At 41.2% G+C, this 18863-nt stretch overlaps 2 protein-coding genes across 5 annotated transcripts; one reads left to right on the top strand and one right to left on the bottom strand.

Annotated features, from left to right (window-relative positions):
- Positions 1-74: 74 nt before the first annotated feature.
- On the bottom strand, positions 75-5278 carry LOC124299703 (cytochrome c oxidase subunit 7A1, mitochondrial). 3 transcript variants are annotated; one of them, XM_046753000.1, is made up of 4 exons: positions 5270-5278; positions 1193-1274; positions 487-636; positions 75-370 (listed from the first exon to the last, which is right to left on the bottom strand). In XM_046753000.1, exons 2-4 carry the CDS (start codon positions 1265-1267, stop codon positions 233-235), a joined length of 363 nt encoding a protein of 120 aa, XP_046608956.1. In that variant the 5' UTR covers positions 1268-1274; positions 5270-5278; the 3' UTR covers positions 75-232. The 3 variants fall into 3 exon arrangements, with proteins under 3 accessions (XP_046608956.1, XP_046608955.1, XP_046608957.1); XM_046752999.1 differs by lacking the exon at positions 5270-5278 and having other exon boundaries at positions 1193-1293; XM_046753001.1 differs by lacking the exons at positions 1193-1274; positions 5270-5278 and adding an exon at positions 902-1017.
- On the top strand, positions 2054-12023 carry LOC124299699 (coiled-coil domain-containing protein 170). Of its 2 annotated transcripts, none has more exons than XM_046752993.1 (15): positions 2054-2496; positions 4092-4190; positions 4289-4420; positions 4534-4722; positions 5153-5422; positions 5492-5636; positions 5720-5892; positions 5963-6163; positions 6266-6409; positions 6841-6918; positions 7330-7493; positions 7744-7852; positions 8098-8334; positions 8753-8922; positions 9165-12023. In XM_046752993.1, exons 1-15 carry the CDS (start codon positions 2401-2403, stop codon positions 9313-9315), a joined length of 2358 nt encoding a protein of 785 aa, XP_046608949.1. In that variant the 5' UTR covers positions 2054-2400; the 3' UTR covers positions 9316-12023. The 2 variants fall into 2 exon arrangements, with proteins under 2 accessions (XP_046608949.1, XP_046608950.1); XM_046752994.1 differs by lacking the exon at positions 2054-2496 and adding an exon at positions 3902-3969.
- Positions 12024-18863: the final 6840 nt, after the last annotated feature.

Genomic DNA, 18863 nt, shown 5'->3' with positions numbered 1-18863 from the left:
AAGCTACAAATTGGAGTGTTGAAAAAAAAAACTATGTAGGCAATGAAAACGAAACGATTTCCCAAGACATTCAATTTTCGTTCAACGATTATCTTCACAGGATTTCGAATGTTTATTTTTACAAAATTAAGTGCCTATGTGCACTAGTCACACAGGCGACATAATAATATTGATAATAATACGCTATACAGGTCTATAGTTTCGAACATTGACATGACACAAAGTCGACGAATTATTTCTTTGGAAAGCCGAGTTTGTAGATCAGATCACCAGCTTGTATCAATCCAATGCCGATCAAGACCACTGTTGTTCCAAGAAGAATTTTGTCCATTGGTCCTCCTTTCAGATGTACTGGGATATTGTTCGGTGCCTGAGAACGAACAAAGCAGACATAAGTTCACATTCTAGTATCCTCGCAGTATTTCTAACTTCACTGGTTAGGATCATTGCAAGTCTCATATTGAAAATTCTCTTGAATAGTTGTACCTGGAACTTTTGGTACTTCTTGAGCAGTTCAGGCGACAGAGTAGATTGCGGCCTTGCAGAGGTGGAAGCGGATGCTACCTGCACCGGCTTGGTGCGCGATGAGTCGTACATGATTTTAGGTGGCTCGGCAAGATCCAGACGATGGGGTGCCTGAAACGATATTATTTCTAAATTCAATCGGTCGATTATGTTATTCGCAATGACCAAAAAAAGAAAATTTTCATTCGACCTAAGACTCGTCTAAATATTTATTGACAAAGTTTCGGATAATAAGGGTTTAATTTTCGTGACCGTTATCAATCTATTATAGTAAATCTTTGCCCGATTTACGGTAAAAAAAAAATGGTAAAATAGAGCTGTTATGTCAGCGACGAGAGCGAACAGGCTGCAATGAAATCTCTATACTGAACGTAACTGCAACGTAATTCAGGAACTGATCAATATTTTGGTCCATACGATTTCAATTGTCGGATAATCTCAGTCGGAATATTTGGAACGATTTTTCGAGTAAGAATTGGGTGTCGTAACTGGTTTCGACCGTGAATGAAAAATGGAGTCGTCTGCTTTTCGCGAGCTCGGGAACCGTATTCGGTTGTTTCGGGTGTTCGTGGAAAGCAGCGAGACTTCGATTCACGATCACCCCGAGGCTTGACAGGGTGCGATATTTCTCGTAAGTAACTGTTGATTATTTACAGAATTCACTCACGAGTGGATAAAACGGCTGCGGGTGCGTTGTTTCCGCAATTCGACCTGTGAACGAGTTGAAATTGTAGTATGGCATCTTGGACTGCGACACTTCGTACTGCTACGCCCGACAGCTGGCCGTTCCACGCCGGATGCGTCTTCCGTGAGCGAGAAAAGTAGTCCTAGGCGCCAAACCGTTTGAATTCAAACAGCCCGCCGGCTGCAAGTTTTTAAAATCTCATTACACATTATTGCAATTTCAGATACTGTGTGTTCACTTCCAAGGTTGTTCAAGAGGTGCATTTAGTCCAAGAGTTTCACTCGATTTCCAGAGTACGCGTTAAATTGAACAAATATTCCAGTCTATTATATTCGGGTCTAGTTGATTGTTATCGTTAGAATTAGATATAACGCGCAGTATTCGGAAATAATGTTGTAGCTGCAGTTGGCTTCCGAAAATTTCAGTACTCTTACTTGCTGCGATGTAATCTATTCTGTAATTAATTATATAACGTTAAGTTTCGATCTCGGCTCATTCTGTATCGGACCGAGAAAATTGTACGAACAAAACATACTCAAATTACATACCTTGATACTCGTTATCTATTTATAAGCAATTTCAAAAGTCTCCGAATCTTTAAACTGATTACGATACGATTCTCATTTGCACCGATTTCGTTTTTATCATAACATACCAGTGAATATGCAATAATACCACACTCGTCTACACACGTAAGTCTGCAATAAATCGGTAGCTTGTTGATTCGTTTCCAGGTATTTGGGCAAAGATCTCTAACGAAGTGGATTACGATGATAACGATCAGATCGGGCAAAAGGTACGCGTAGGTTGCGAACGTGTAGCATTGATTTCACTCCTAGCAACCTAACGAAATGTTAAGCTCCGCATCCTTGTCAAAGAAGTTCGTTATTTTCTTGGATCGATGCTTTTCGATTATCTTCAGGGCTAGGGGAGAAATGGCGTCGAGCACCAGGTACCCTTCAGTGTTGACATTCAATCGTCACGTGAAACAATTTTCATTTCGGGCCGATGAGTAGAACCGCGAGAATTCGATTGTTCGTTCGTGAAAATGCGACGTTCACACTTGTCAGTCAGTAATAATTTAAACTTTGGTGCAGTGTTGATTGGTAACAGCGGATTGGAATGTACCGAAAAGTTAATGTAATTCATGTCGTGAGCAGTGAGCCTTGAAGTTACCTTGAACGCAAATAATGGCTTCCCCAGCAGAGGAAGCGATGGAATCACGAGGAAACAACGAAGAGGATCTCAAGATATTCGAAACACTTTGCATTTCTTCGCCGCAAAAGGTTTCAATTAAAATTTATAACGATGCTTTTTTTATTTTGCACCGGTTCAGATCACAACAAGTACACACATCGCGTATTTCAAATTTTTTTGAATTTGAAAAGTATCACCCACTGTGTAATCCATTTCAAAAAACTGAATCTCTTCTTTTGTTTGAAAATTGCCCATTGAGTAAAAAATGTTTATGAAGCCTCGTATAAATATCTTCTCACGCGGTTATTAAAACTCAACGTATCACTATTGACTGTAACTGTTAATTTGACGCCAAAAACATATTTTTCTTGGTCTCTTGCACGATAATTTATTGTGAAATCGATCATTGAACCATTCGACGAATCGAGCTTTTTCAATGATCGGTCAGTTACAGTTAAGCTCCGACTGCTAATCAATGGGACCAGAGACCACAAGGCATAACATACGTAACACCGCGTAAAGAAACAGGTATATCGACCTGCAGGTGGGCAAAGGGCAGGTTACCATAGCGCTGAAAATAATCGATTCGACTCGTCAGACTGTTCCCCTTGAAGCCACAGAGCTATACTGTTCTATTTATGTATCAGAAAAAACGACAACAATTACATGTACGCCGCATACGTCATGACAGGGGAATTCTTTTATGGGAAAAAAATCATGTTTGCGTAAAATCCACGAGATACGAAAGCGAGCTGTTTTCTTTCTCCGTAAATGTCGTAGCGTATACCCATTGAAGACAGGCGATAACGGGTATAAGAATTTATAGGGGCAAAAAATACATCGCGCAGAGGATTAATTATTTATTATAGCTTTTCGATAAATTCATCCCTTCCCTCGTTTTATGTAGGGCATTCCTGCGCAACGTGGGTACCATCGTTTTGACCTCAACTTAGTTAGGCATAATCCACGGAATACCTGGCTGCTGATTTATTTATAGCCGAGCAGCATGCCGGCCGCAAAGTCATCTTCGTGCATAGCACGACTTCGGTCACGAAACAGTGATCGGAGATATAATACATAATATACGGCATAACGAACCCCGACGATCATTCCCAGTTCCAGTCCTCGTTCAACTCCGTTTGGTACGGAATCGCGTTTCTACCCGAAAACTGGTTTAGTCTCGTTATTAAATCGACGGGACATCAAAGAAGTGGTTAAAATCCGAGTTTTGATTCTATTTGGCGTTGGTTTCCTTAGTTATGTGTTTACACAATTAATATCAAAAAATTAAATCGCATTTTCCAGCCTAGTTTTTTTTAAATTCATATACGCCTACGCATATGCAATTAAAATGCCAAACTGCCATGCACGTACGTTCGGTTGCTCGTCAGCAAGGGCGAAAAATTGCTGTACTGCAGTTTGAAACTGCTTCGAGATACAGAAGTTACAGTTAAAGTTTTAGAACAATTCTGTAGGTCTGCGTGTTTTTTTTATAATCACGGAGCTCGCCGTGGCGAACTGAATAGAGCGTAAAATGCAATGGGTACAATTATACTCAGTGGGTGAGTTAATGAATATTCTTTGGTACAGCTTCAGAGAAAGATAATTTGGCTTTTCTGTAAAAAGACTCCATTCGATGGAAAAAAAAAAAAGAAATGAAACCACGATATAATTGCACTCACAGATGCAGGAATTGGACGATGCAATGACGCATGACGTGACAACGACTCTTAGAAGCGAACTTGCTGCCTTGGAATACAAGCGGGACCGTCTTATGACTGATGTGAGTATTATTTTCTGGCTAAATGGTAAAAGTTTGAAAATTTAGCAGTAATTATTGGCAGACTGATGAATCGATGTCTGATTAATTACCGTGTACAGCTCCAAGAGATGAAGAGTGCGGTGAGATCTCGTGACCAGAGAGTGGTCGAGCTACAGGTGGAGGCTGACCAGCTTAGGGAACAGGCAGCGAGGCAGAATGCAGTAATTTCGAGTCTGAAAAAGCGGATACAAGTTCGTACAGAGTTGATTGAATTTTTTTGTCGAGCTCCGTAATTTCCATGAAAATGAAACGAGCGAAATTTAGTGCTCCCGAGGCAATTTTATACCGTATCCGTTGTACGCAGGAACTTGAAGAACGGGAAAGAACTTTGTACGCCAGCCAGGGGAGGAGCGAAATAACCATTCAAAGCTTGCAACGGGATTCCAAGTATCACGAGGACAAGGTTCGCGAATACGAGAAGAAGATACGGCAACTCGAGCATAACATTAATGAGGAAATTCAGCTAAAAGAAAGAGCACGTCTCAATTTACAGGCAAGCATGACTATATGTATATGAACTGCTCTTCTTTAATCATATAAAATTTAAGAACGCTCTTGACATGATTGGATATGCAATCCTCGCGTGCATGAAATCTACCCTCATAGTCCACGATCGATTAGCTACTTTGTTAGAAATATTCTAAGCGGATTAACGTGCGTAGACGAAGTAAAAGGTACCAGGAAGATCGATATTCGACTCGTGCTGGAAGAATTTTGATACGAATTATTGCCGAACTCGATATCTTTGAGAAAAAATTTCTCTCTTTCTCGGTGAACATTTTTTCCTATAAACTTCACTTTGTTACTTCCAGCAAAAATAATCTTCTACAGAATTATTCGGTAAATGAAAAATCTGTAAAGAAAACTGGCAGAACTTTGAATTCTCATGAAATCGCGTGAAAATCATGAGAAAAACTTTGCAGGATTTTGTTCGGAGGTTGGCGCATTCGCTGGGGGTGGAATATTGCGACAGCAGTCATCACAGTCCAGACGTTGTAATACACAAGGCAGAGGAGCTGGTCCAAGAAGTGAACCGACTTAGATCGAAGAGCACAAATGCAGAATCTCACCTAAACAGCATTGAGTCGGAACTTCGGAGTTGCAGAGACGCTCTGGACCGCGCTAACGTCGACAAGGATCAAGTGCAGAGACAAGCGGCGTCTCAGCTCCTCGACTTGGAGCGTCTCCGACAGGTTTGTCATTACGCTGACGGATGCGGAGAAATTGATGCTTGAATATATTTCCATGTTTTTTACCCCCAGGAAAAAGAATGCGCCGAAATGCAGTTGAGGGTCGCCGAGAGGGATCTGAACGATCTGAGAGACAAGCTCGTGAATGCAAACAGGAACATAACCAGTGCGACTGGAAATATTTCCAATCAAGAGGCTCTGATTTGCCAACTCCGAGGTGATCCCTTGTTTGATATTTTTCCGTTAATCCTCCGTCGCGCTGTAACCTAGACAGTCGATAATCTCCCAGGTATTTTTCAGAGGACTTGAAATTACGCGAGGAAAAATGTCAAAGGGTGCAAAATGAGCTCAGACATCTCCTCGAGTCTATGGCGATTCTCGTTAGCAACCCTAACAGATTTGTCGAGACTCATGAGAACGCTATAAAGGATCGAATTCGCGAGATCCTTACCGAGAACAAGGATCAGCAGCTGGTAAGCTCAACGATAAAGGATCGATGAAAGTTTAAAAATAACCGGATAAACGTCTGTGCCAATATTGCAGAAAATCCAAGCTCTGAGGGACAAATTGAGCGTGGCACACGACACGGCCAATCGTCAAACCGAGATGACGGAATCGACGATGATGCAGGTACGATCGCTCGAGGAAGAGCGTGCAGCATTGGAGAATAAAATTCACAAGCTCGAATCAGAGCTGACAAGCTGCGAGCTTTCTCGAGAATCTCTCCGCCGGGACAAGCAAACGGTAAGAAAGATTCAACCTTTGCGTTTAACGAGGTGCACTGAATAAACGCTAAACCAAATAACGAATGTAATCAACGAGGATAGAACGTCGGATCATTTTTAGTTCATGGATTTTCTCGATCGACTTGGAAAAGCCATGCAGATGGACGAAATCTCGCAGGAAATTGGAATCGACCTTCACACCGAGTCTCTTCTCGTACGCGCTGAACAACTTGCCAAATTGGAATGCGACAAGATGGTAGACAAGGTGAGATTCGTGCATTTTATTTTTTATATCCTGCGTCACGATCAGACACGGAACTTCCTTATTGTTTACACATATAATTTTGCCTGGACAATAGCTCAGTAATGAGTCCAGATGCAGGAAAGACGGTTTCGTTCAAGTCCCATAATCAATTACACTACAAACTTCTATGAATCTGAAATCTTGAGATTCAATTAGAGCGAATTATCGAACTTCGAGAGTGGTGAGACACAGTAGAATGAATTTGGCGCAAATCAAGCTCAAGAAGTCCGTATCAATTGTTTGTTTTCTAAAGGATAATCAATTGAAAATTTTCAAAAATGGTCGGATTTACTAGATTTCTTAGATTTTTTTTGTACTAGAAAATAACGAAAAATCAAGTATGCATTGGTGTACACATACGAATATACGTGGGTGTGTGTATGTGTGCTTAGCTGTTGTGCTGCAACTACACAACTTTTCCAAGGATTCGTCGGGAGCGCTCCTTCCACGAACTGCCTTGTCTCAAAGAAGTAAGCTCTCAGTAGTCAAGATGTAGGCACTGCAAGAAATCGCTTCAACATCTATTTCACTGTGCATTATCATGATGTCCCGTATTATGTAGTTGCAACATTATTATCATCAACTTCGTCGCGTGCAGCTGACTCTGCCATTTTTACTTGATCTTAGGACCTGGCAGCTGTGCGCTACGGCGTTACCACAATTTTTTTTTTTTTTTTCCACACATTTTGCCGCTGCTTTAGTTTCAGCAGAATGAAATCCAGGAGAGTTGGTAGAACAATGTTAATTGAAAATACGAGCAAATGGAGAGACGATTAACTCAACGACTTTGGGATACCTCCCGGATTTCTAGTGTGACAGATTTTTTATTATTAACACACGACTTGTATCCTGTTTTACCAACTGGTTCACGATCGTTATAGACGTCGGTAGTTTACCAGCTGCAACGCCGTATACGAACACTGAGAGAACAACTCCAGCGAAGAGATTTGCACTTGGATCTTCTGCGGAGGAAATTGTCTCTCCAGGAAGACAGTGTTCGCATGAAGAACATGCTGCAGTCTGAAAAAGACGAGGCCAATCTTCGGTGAGCATGAATCCCGTGGAAAATAAAGTTTCAAAAAAGATCCGTGGGTTGTATTAATTTTCAAGATGTATTTTTGGGCTGAGTATTGTATCGTAAATCAATTTTATCTGCGTCCTGAATAGTTTTTTTTCTAAACACTTCTTTGAAATAGGACGTCAGAACTTGCAGCCATGTTTTCAGCGAAAGATTCGGTGCCCGATAGACCGTCTGACAATTTTTATTTCATTTTTTTCTTCTACCTTTTGCACAGAGTGAAGAAGCTAATGAAGCAAATCGATAGGCTTCAGATACAGCTGACGGAGGAAAAGTCGAGGAACAGGGAGATCAGCGGACAGCTCACCGAGGCTGCTGATTACAAGGTGAATTTGATCGCGTCGTTAAATAGCTTCGTGGTTTGATGAAATTTGAGTATGATAATTAAACCTATCCGACGACGCAGCGAATCGCGTGTCGGGGCGTAATTGCGCCGTTCTTCGAAGCCTGGTAATTAATTACCGGCCTCGGTGGTGAGATTATTGAGAAAGACCGATTGAAACTTTGAGGCCTTTTATCGTGTATCATGGACGTACGATTCTCGATCCCTGTTCTTATTCGCCTGATGCAGATAGCCGCTCTGGAACGAAGCAGGAAAATTGAAGAGCTGCAAAAACGACTCGTCGAAAGCGAGATGCTGCGGACCAGGTACAACCGGAAACTGACCATGCTTAAGGACCAGATGAGGACCGTGACCGAGACCGGTGAACAGGAGAGATCGATAAACGATCACTCCCTGCAACTTCTCAGGGATGAATTGGCCCAGGTCAAACAAAACCTGGCGGAGGTTACGCGAAGGGAGTCGCAGGTACGAAATAATGATAATGAAATAGAAGAAACCAATCGGAAGAAGTGAAAATTAAACTCTTAACGTAAATCGCTGCCTCGAAGTCGTTGCGAGTGATATCAGGGTCTAACGGCACATGAAAATCGGCATTATCGTTCAAGTTATTACTTACATATCTACGAGACACGAAGAAATTGTCAATGGCGAGCTTGCAGAAGTCGATTGCGAACCGAGGCACGTGCGAAATGATGCGGAATATCGAATCGCTTTTGGCAATCTGACACAACCGGCATGCGCCTCGAGTCTTCGTGAGGGAGTTACTGATTATCAAATCGTATCGCTCCGCATTTCGACGGCAGAGCAGAGGCGAAAAGTTTATTAGTAATTAATGGGGTTCACGGTTGTGACGACGATGTTAATCGACTTTTTTTAAATTCAGTTACAGAGCTTTCGAGTCTCCGTTGCAAAGTTACTCTCAGAACCGATCTGCACACCGGACTACGAGATCATATCGAGACTACAGAAAATGGTTTCTGCACATCGCGACTTCACGATGCTCTCGAGAAGATACGACGAACCTCTCGAAGCCAGTCCCTCCAGATGCACAAGGTAAGCTTTTCCGGATAATGGAAAGACACGCGATCTTTAGTTTCGATTTTGTTTTTCGCCAATTTTTGCAAAACTCGAACACTCAGGGAAACGGTTTCGACCTAAAGAGGGTCCAAGTGAATGAAAAAGCATTTCAAAAATCGGAAAAGCGAAGTTTCAAAAACTGTTTTGTCCCCTTTTTCAATCTCTTACACCATTTTTGTTGAGACATTTTTATGGTGATGTTCATTCTTGTCAATCAGTATTCACCCGGTGCATCCCGTTCATCCACCGATTTCACCGGGATCACGATGCACGAGGTACGATGATAGCGGTTACACGGATCCACCGGATCTTCACGACATCGACGACGACTACAGCAAGAGACCGATTCGTAGCAGCCTGCTTCCGTGACATCGGTCAAAATTTTAAGTTCTTCTTCGCGAAATCCTTTTCATCTTTTTTTGAATCGTTAAAATTTTCAAGCTGCGCGTTAAAGCGAATGGTATAAAAATTGTGATGTACGTCGTAGACAAAACTTGACAATGTTAGTTTTCTCTTACAATGACTTACATCATGAGCCGATGGATGTAGTTTACAAATTAGAGACGCGCGAGGATCGCAGGATATTCTTAATATCTCGAGAAGCTAAAAAGCGAAAGCACAAGGAACGTAAAAAGAAATTACTCATGGAAAAGTAAGGGACTCGAAACATGAAATTTCATTTCACTTTACGTGTTTAAAATTTTCTCACAGAGCAAATATTCTGCTACCCACATAAGGAGAGAAAATAAATTGATCAAATTTACCAGATACAATAAATTGTCGAAAGAAATGTTTTCTTAATTCGAAGAAATTTCGCGTCTCTAGGATAATACGAATTGTAGTTCTGATCATTTTTTTCTTCGATCAAACAACATTTACGTAGCCGTATTGCAGATCCCGATACTTGGTAAATTGAACATATTATGTCTCTGTGTGTACGGCAATCATGGTAATGAAACCGATTGGTTCAATACCGTAGTTTTAAACCGCGTACGATACACAATGGAAAAGAGGCGTAATTTGATTACCGCAAATTTTCACGTGTGCACCAGTTGCAGCACTTTCTTCATAGACAGGTATTATCGCGTATAGGTGGAGGTACCTCCATGCACTTGACTTGTTATCGACAAACGACATGTGTGTATGTGTATGTGCGTGTAGGCCTCTCCATTTGTCGGTGAGAAATTAAGAACAATGCGGCAGTTGAATGCAATTCGATTCTTGGGTGTGAAGTGCGAGAACGAATTGTATATATATGCGCATAAGAAGCGCCAACTTTTTATCCGGAACTGATTCAATATGGTGTCAAATGTTAATCGCATGTTAATCAAAACAGTTTTACGATTCTGAAGAATTATCTATACATATATACATAATTCTTTCTCTCATATTGTATTTTAGATCATAAGTATGAATTAGCCTGGAAGAAAATGTATGATAAAAGAAAACTTAGCGTAGATTAGCGATTTTTTTAGGCCGAAAAAGGAAAGAAATTCTTTTCCGAAAAATGGAAAACGGAAGACTATTGATGGTGCAATCTAAAATATTGACTTTGTTTTTTACAGAAGAGAACATTTCAACACAGGTATGTATTAGAATTACGAATAGGCGTCTGTAAGATTTAAATCCATATTCATTTTTAAATTTAAATTCATTGACAATTGATCGATTTCGATGCAAATTAGTTACCATAATCTGGCTGTTTGAGGATTATGGCAGAAAACATTGAATAACAAAGCAGACCCGAATGGAATGAAGATTGGGAGATGGTGTGATTGAAAGTTTGCGATGGTTTTTCAAATTCTGGAGAATCGAAGCTTCCATATATTTGCAAAAAAAACATATAACATAACATAACGCACAGACGCAATAATTATCGTGTAATAACCATTTGAGATAAGGTGTATAAGGTATAATATAAACAATCAGTGTTCTAATTCGTAAATTGCTTGTTTACGGAAATGTAAACGAGCATTTTTTACGCGAATTATGCGATATTCAAGTGTTCAAAGGTATAATCCAAATAATATTTGTAAATACAGAAAAACACCGATGTGAATTCATAGTTTGATAATTATTATACTAATGTGTAATCAATATTAATTCCGTATCGATCTGAGAAAAAATCATGTCTCTTGGACAAAATGTTGAATACTCAGAACAGCTTTAACCGGGTGAAAAATTTTATTCAACAAAAACATCAATCCAAAAAATACACCCGTCGATTTAACATTCTATTCTAAATCAACGCACATTCTGAGTTTCTCTCAAAGTCCGTAATAAAAATTTCGGCATGAACGTCCACGGAATTATAAATTCTATAACGGTGTAAAGAACATTCAATTTAAAAGATTCCTGAATTCAATATCTTTGCTAGCCGCTGGATTTAAATCTACGGAAACTGATGAAATATTTTTCCATTAATTTTACAAACAAAATTCTTCACCGGGATACGTTAGCTGACACAAGAATATTGTAACCTCTTTTCTGTACTTCGGTAGGTCTGGTACGATATAGATATTATTTAAATAATCGTGCATCTGTCCATCGAAAACTCACCTGCATATAAGTCACTTATGAATTCATAAATACCTGTTAGATATGGATGCTAGCATAACATCGACATAGTGTAATCGCCTAGCATTATATTCACCCGCACACGTCGAATAGAGCTACGTGATCTGGGACCGGAACCGGAAGAAATGTCTCTTGATTTACGACACGGCGAAATATTTCCCAAGGCACTATACGGCACGCTGTATATGATCGCCTTTCATATGTAAAATCGATATAAATTCCCCTCCGTCTTCACAATTTTTCACGTGCAGACGGAATACCGCAACGATGAACGCGGTGTGAATTTCAAAATTACAAAACTCCCTGAAATTTAATTTTCCGCTTATTTCATACAAGACTCGCCATTTTTAAATTTTCATTAAACCCGAAACTTCCGGCTAACTTTGATAGAATTACATGCGCGTTTTTACCCACCAGCTTATGATATGCTTTCCTAAAATTTATATCCTAAAAAAAAACAAAAAAAAAATCGCCCAATTCGAATATATACAATGAATAGAGAGACTGATGCACTGGATAAATTTGACCTGGCATAACATTGTTTGAAACTTTTGATTGGAATTTTTTATACCCGAAGCTTTTCCGTTCACCCGACAGCAACTATTCTTTTTTTTTTTCTATCCAACTTGTTTGCACTATAGCGAAATTAACTCGAGGACATTTGGTACAACAATAAAACCTCTGATTATTATTCGAACAAACAGAAGGTGGTTCGCATACCCATACTTTCAAAGTATGTCTCAAAGTATTATTACGTCCTTCGGAATATTTTCATACACACGTGCAAGAAACAGCTACTGTGACAATAATTACGACTATAAGTAAAACAGAAAGTTATCTGCACGCCGGTATTTTGAAACAATGCATAATTGTCGGTATCCTTCGTCTTCGAAGGGAATATTCTCTCCGCGACTGTTTACCTCTACACAGACGTAAACTTGTAGCGTTGTCAACGGAATTATATTCTAGGCATCACGGTCAACGATTGCAATTACACGATTCCAATTATCACCTACGGTAATTTCTTTAACGAGTCCAATTATCCGGAATCTTATAATTTCTCAATAATCATACACTGCGAGGAAAGAAAACTGGAGTAACGTCCGTAACGAAGCTGGTAAATACCAGCCGTTTACACATACCGGAAAAATTATTCGTCCCGTGTGTAACGGACCGAAAAATATCATCATTAATAACGAGTGACATTTTTTTGCTTCCTGTCAAAGCGCACGATTTTCTTGGCTTCAAATTTCCCCTGCAGCTTTTTAATCAAGGGGTCAACGCCGCGTTGGTCGAGGTTTACTTCCGATGTCCCGGTTCCGTTTACCATTTTCATCAGCGTCGAACCGCGGGTACGCGGTGTTAGGAACAATTTTAATTGTCGTTGTAACACACACTTGTAGGACCATAACGGTATTTAATCATACTTATAAACGCTCCAATCGCAGCACTGTAATTGGAACGACTCGTAGATTATACATTGTATAATATATAATATATCATGTGCAATAAAATATTATTACATAGACGTGTAAACTCATGAGCCACTATATTCGAAATATAATATATATCATGTTCATCTACATTGTTTACTGTATGTTTACGAATTATATACCAGTGCTCAAGTACGATATTTTGTCGATGTTACCAATCCTATACCTACAACATATTCGTGATAACAATTTCAACGACACGTATATATATTTCAATCCGTTATTATGTACACGATTATTCATATGGATAACAAATACATTCCTCGACGGTCACTCGTACATATTCAACATTCGATTATAATTATCATTGTTCGGTATCGCATAATTAATCGAGCTATCATCGTCGGTATTATATGATAAAATAAAAGCTGGTGTATCAGCCTGCAGGTAATGAAATAAAATAAACACACATCGAGCTTTGCTTGCATTAGAAATATTTTTGCGAAAACCTGAATTGAAAAGAAAATCAAGAACGGGAAGGATCACGGTGGTAGAACAAGAGAATAAAAGTAAAACGCAATTGCGCGACAGAATCATTCGAGCTTTCGCGCTTTATCAGGTCGTTGTACCAGTGATCCTCGGCGTAAACAATCGTAATTCCTTACGTAACGCAGAAAATCGCGCCGAGTGTAAAAGCAGGCCGTTTACACGTAGGCGGTGAGCAACGCATCGAGTCGTAGTACTTTAATCCTTAATGGTCGGCGAGTGGAACAACTGCATTCCAGAGGCACAGGGTCCAGACGCCGTCCAATGGCGTCGGAAAGAAGGGAAGTGAGTCGATCCGTGGTGATTTGGAGAGGAAGATGACGAAGCGGGCAATTATGAAAGGAAAACGTGTCGAGGGTTCGAGAAAAATTTAGACAAATATTGGGAAGCGGATTCGCGGAGATGCGTGCGGCTTGATTTTGGCCAGGAACTTCAGCCAATAACCGCGAACTCGATAAATTGGTTTAATTTATATACGGTTGAGAATGTCCCCGAATCAGCCGCGAGTCGATCTTTTGAATCTCGAAAATATCGCAGTGCGCAAAGTGCGTATTTTATCACTGACTATAAAGGGCTGTATTTGTAATATATGAGTATTATTGGGTTTTATCGTATTTGTGGGATAATTACACAGCTACAATTGCACGGAGAACCGTCGCAATACGGTTGAATCAATTTCATTCATGGGTGGAAATTTGCGCGTAAGGCAAAGTCATTAATTGGAATTCTGAAGCGCAACTTTAATCGTCGAGGAGATTGGGTTTTTCAAAATGCTGTTACAATCGGTATCCTGAATTGTCAAAGGTCTGGTAAATGCGCGATAGCGTGATTAATTACAGTTGAAAGTGTAGCGAGTGAAGATCAATTGTTACTTCGTGCTCTTTGAATTACGAGTGAAATATGAATTGTTACTTTCTCAGGAAGAGGCGCGGCGAAATTATTCAAGAATCTATAATATCCGTTATTCAACGCTCGCTGCTGTTGACTTACAATTAGCAGTTCGAACCCGCCGCCAAATTGGCCTCACCTTTGTTTTAACCCGGTGTAGGCGAAAAGCGTCGGGAATCGGGAAAATGGGGGATGAAGGAATTACACCACCTGCCTGCCGCGTAATCGCACATCGATCCAAAGTTTACAGTCGGGCGAACTCCGAACGCGAAGGGAGGATTATGGAACATCCCCAGCTCACCCCAGGAGCTCGTTGTTTCGTCAATGTTCTGTCTCTGCCAGAAACGAGATTCATGCCAACCGTGAAACTCTTCGCAGTGCGTACCAAAATACACTTTCGTATATCGATCGATTTCCTCAGTCGCAAATACGTGATCGCAACAGTTCAACGAGTCGAAAAAAAGGAAGGAGTTGGTCCTTTGTACCAAATTCAGACAAATTCATGCCTCGATTTTATTACAGCGATATCTATTCTCATTAAAGCTGTTTTGCACAACAGTAAAAATCAACAGAGTGGTTATGCACGAAATCATTTATGAAAGACTGGACTGGATTTTCAAACGATGATGTGTCAGTAAATAGGAATATCATTTATTACACAAAAAAAGGTGTTTCAGGGCCGTTATTCGAATGTCGTATGTAATGTCCAAAAAGTTACAGTTCAAAATAAGAACGTATACTCGTATTTCTTTGAGAATCATGGGTGATCCATCAGAAAGCCTTGCATATTGCTCAGGTCTAGTGACATCAAGTTTGATACCGAGTTGGAATTTATGGTCTGTGATCATACAGTTATAACAGGTTCACGTGTTGAACAATACACCGAAGCACGCACCCCTCGCCACGTTGTAACATTACTCAAATCACGCAACGCGTTTGAATATGTATGTGAAGTCCTCCCTTTCTCTCTCTCTCTCTCTCTCTCTCAACTCAACTTGCCTAATTTATGGTCTGCGTATGCCCGTAAATTATAGCGCTAAAGTTGCAGTCTCCAGAGCCGTGATCTGCCGCAGACTGGATACTAGATCAGCTCTATACGTTTCACCATTTTCTAACTTCTTGTTCATTCATAGTGGACGGAATGATCGAGGCGAAGAGTTATTGATACGGCATTCCAAACTCCGATACCAAGTGTGTGTAAATTAACATGAAACTTGAAGTTGGCATAAAATCATTCGGGCGAGATCAAACATGAGGTGATCTGGCTACTTTAGATCCCATCGATCTCAGGCATCGTGAAAAGTGAACAGGTATTTTCCAATTCGTTGGATTGACGGACCCGATGTACCAGTGCCATGGATTTATCGTTTCATGCCTGTAATGCGGCGTTTCTCTCGCCAGTCGGAACGAATCGCGTGAGGAGATATTCTGTGGGTATAACAGACACGTATGGACGAGTAGAGCCGCTTAAACCTACAGGGATCCTCCAAGGGAGAAGGATGGTGGATGAAGAATAAGTGGGATGGTGGAGGAGAGAGCAGCTTGCGGCGTTAAAGCAGCCATCGCGCTCTTTCCACGGACGCAAACGCGTACATATACTTACATACATATATACATATATACATATATATATATATATATATCCATGGCGGAGGCAAGTTCAGGGCTAACGAGATTCGACCTCCTTTCCACCCCTCTTTCCTCCTGCCCTGTGCCAGCGCGATCCAGGCAGACTGCCATAAACCTCGCGAGGCCTTCCACCTCGCCTTATTTTTACAGCCAACTTCTGCCCGCGACGCTTCTTTCTTTCTCTCTCTCTCTTTCGGGTCCAACCCCTTCTCCGTTTCCCTTTTCTTGTCGTTCTCTGCTTCCCAGGATTCGAAACACGCGAGGGGAATCAACTAACTCTTTTCTGCCCGGTTGGCCGAGTCGTGTAAAGCGTTGCTGGTATCGAAGCCAACGAAATGGAGAATCTAACGTATCGTAGGCTGGTGCACCGCTTGGGAAGACAGAGCTGGGTAAGCTTGTTCGGTAGATTTTATATTTTCACAACTTTTACCTGTGGGGAACAGCGCGAAATTAATGGTCGCTAAAAGTTCCCGGGTACTTTTGTCCTGCAGAATTAAGTAGGTCGATTCGTCAGCATTTTGAAGGGTAGCTGGTTGGACCGAGGGTGAAGTGTAGCAAGTCGAAGAATGATACAATTAGGAGACTAAGCGTATCTTGATTTTTCAAGCATGCTCTTTACGAGAGAGAAGAACCCCGTCCCTCTTTTATTCAAGTCCATCCGACGTCCCCTCATGCAAAATGCCGAATCGTAATTTTAGCCAATTTCCATCTCTCTGCACAGCTTCGGAGATAAAGAGGGTCACAGATTTGCGTCTGACACGGAACCTGCAATGATTCCAAGTGACTTAACAAGCGCCCCGGGCGTAAAGTGAAGATTCTACCGAACCGTGGGATCGCCTCCAGTGATAATAAACACGAAGATTATCTGCCAGCTAAGATCTAGAAGACCATGAGTGCGGATCAGGCAAGATGGCGATGAATCTTCAGCCGCCATTAGAAGAAAGGATTACTCAGATCCTCTTCGGGGAAATCTGACAATTTGATCCTTCGCTTCATTGACAACATTTTGCCTCAAAGACCAGGCAGGACCTGACCTCCGATCCCCGTTCAAAGAGTTTGGCCCGTTACGACCGTAGTGGGATTATTTACATTTCCAAGAGCCGAAATACGAGGAGTTTTAATGGGGATGGGGATTCGTGCTTGAACACTTTGCATTAGCTAGAAATTTTATCTGTTAAAACTAACTGCCCACACATGCTGAAACAGCGGAGAAAGTATAAATCCTGTAAAGCGTAGACTACTCGTACTACGGTTACTTCTTTCTGGCGACAAATCTCTCCAGCTTAACCGCCTGCGCCTACATCTAAGTAACACGACAGTAATTGGGGTGAAATAAAAATCTCGGAATTACCAAACCGCGTGTTATAACTACTGTGTTCCGGACTTGACATCATCGGAGACGCGGAACTCGAAGAAGGCCACGTGTAGGATCACAGACATCTGAAATTAACGAGACGAGCAACAAACCGAAGCGGGTGAATAAGAACTAGGATTGGGCAACGGTTAGCTAAGGACACTGAAAATCATTGGAGAGAAAAATTCGACTAGAAAGTAAAGCCGAGTTATAAAATGCCGATCAAGATATGCGAAAGCATCCGCGATTTTCAACCACGATTACAAAGTTCTTTCTGCAACATCTCGTGAGTTGGAACGCTCGGTGATCTGGCTGTTACAAGTTACAGATTTGTGTGAGAAAATGTCATTGGTACCTTTTGTCAGTCGGCACTACCTTCAGCTTCCTTTCTGGAGCTAAGCAGTATAACCACCAATCCAACAACTGCATTGTCGTCAACGTATGAAGTTGGTGCGCTCATAAGACGTTAGGAAACTCTCACGGACTATTTTTCCTGGGATCTGGGTAAAGGATGCAGTCATATGCGCGTGTATTCATGCACTCGGCTTCTCACGGTGCACCACTGAATCACTAGCGGTATATTCCTGCTACTTTGTGATCACTGTAGATCAAGATCATTCTTTTTCCAAGACACCGCACAATTAAAGAGATACACCAAAAGGCCTGTAAAGTTTCAAAGCCTGTTATTAATCAACCTATCCTGATTATCTTATTCATCCTGAACGACTCGGTGCGTAGATTGAGATGAAGTGAAGCAACTCGCGGCCCGATACTCATTCATGAATGAAACGTGGTCAGGAAGCAGGCGGAGTTTTTGATATTCATGGTCTTTATTAATCTTTTGATTTATTGATTTATAACACCACACTAACTTTCACAAGCTCTTATCACCATTCGGCACACATTCCAGCACAGAAAACGTCTGATCTCGATATTCGGGTCTAACAAGCTGTTCCATTTGTTGTATTTACCCGCAAGTACCGACTTAGCTATCTCGAATCAGTTTCACGATCGCGTTTCACAAAGTCCAAGTTTGAATGGATTTACATCAGTGGAATGATCGATCCTGGAGAGAATAAGGTCCCCGACACTATCCTGCGAAACTTTTTCCTGTCTCAGGGTGTTTTCCTGCAGCTCTCACTTCCCGGAGTTTTGTTCAGTGGAAATAACTTCTTTCTTGTTTGAAAGTTGAGAACAGATAGAGATAAAGAGAAAGAGAGAGCGGAAAACAGAAGCAGAGAAGACGGGCGAGTAATAAGAAGAACGAATTTTAATATCGCCCAAAGTCAGAACTGTTCACCGGGAGGGAGCAGCTTTCTCTGGAGTTCTACTCGGTATTGACGGGGGCCAAGTGCTTTCACTTGCAATCGTGAACCGGCCCCATGGACCACATGTGTTCCACACTCGATGCCGAGTCCGCGGTCTCATGGGAACAGTTTTTGCCGATTCTCGTTCCTCGCGACTCAGGAACCGGAATCTTTCCTGCATAG

Source organism: Neodiprion virginianus, chromosome 3 (assembly GCF_021901495.1).
Source record: "Neodiprion virginianus isolate iyNeoVirg1 chromosome 3, iyNeoVirg1.1, whole genome shotgun sequence".
In the NCBI taxonomy this organism is placed as follows: domain Eukaryota; kingdom Metazoa; phylum Arthropoda; class Insecta; order Hymenoptera; family Diprionidae; genus Neodiprion; species Neodiprion virginianus.
Note: the sequence above shows the minus strand (reverse complement) of the source record. Positions and strands in the feature narration are given on the sequence as shown.

Excerpts from the sequence above, each read along its gene's own strand:
- LOC124299703 (XM_046753000.1), bottom strand. The coding sequence starts at position 1,267 with ATGCCATACTACAATTTCAACTCGTTCACAGGTCGAATTGCGGAAACA. Across the intron at positions 637-1,192 it reads CGCAGCCGTTTTATCCACTC|GCACCCCATCGTCTGGATCT; the intron begins GTGAGTGAATTC and ends ATATCGTTTCAG. Across the intron at positions 371-486 it reads AGAAGTACCAAAAGTTCCAG|GCACCGAACAATATCCCAGT; the intron begins GTACAACTATTC and ends GTTCGTTCTCAG.
- LOC124299699 (XM_046752993.1), top strand. The coding sequence starts at position 2,401 with ATGGCTTCCCCAGCAGAGGAAGCGATGGAATCACGAGGAAACAACGAA. Across the intron at positions 5,637-5,719 it reads TCTGATTTGCCAACTCCGAG|AGGACTTGAAATTACGCGAG; the intron begins GTGATCCCTTGT and ends GGTATTTTTCAG. Across the intron at positions 6,410-6,840 it reads GCGACAAGATGGTAGACAAG|CTGTTGTGCTGCAACTACAC; the intron begins GTGAGATTCGTG and ends ATGTGTGCTTAG.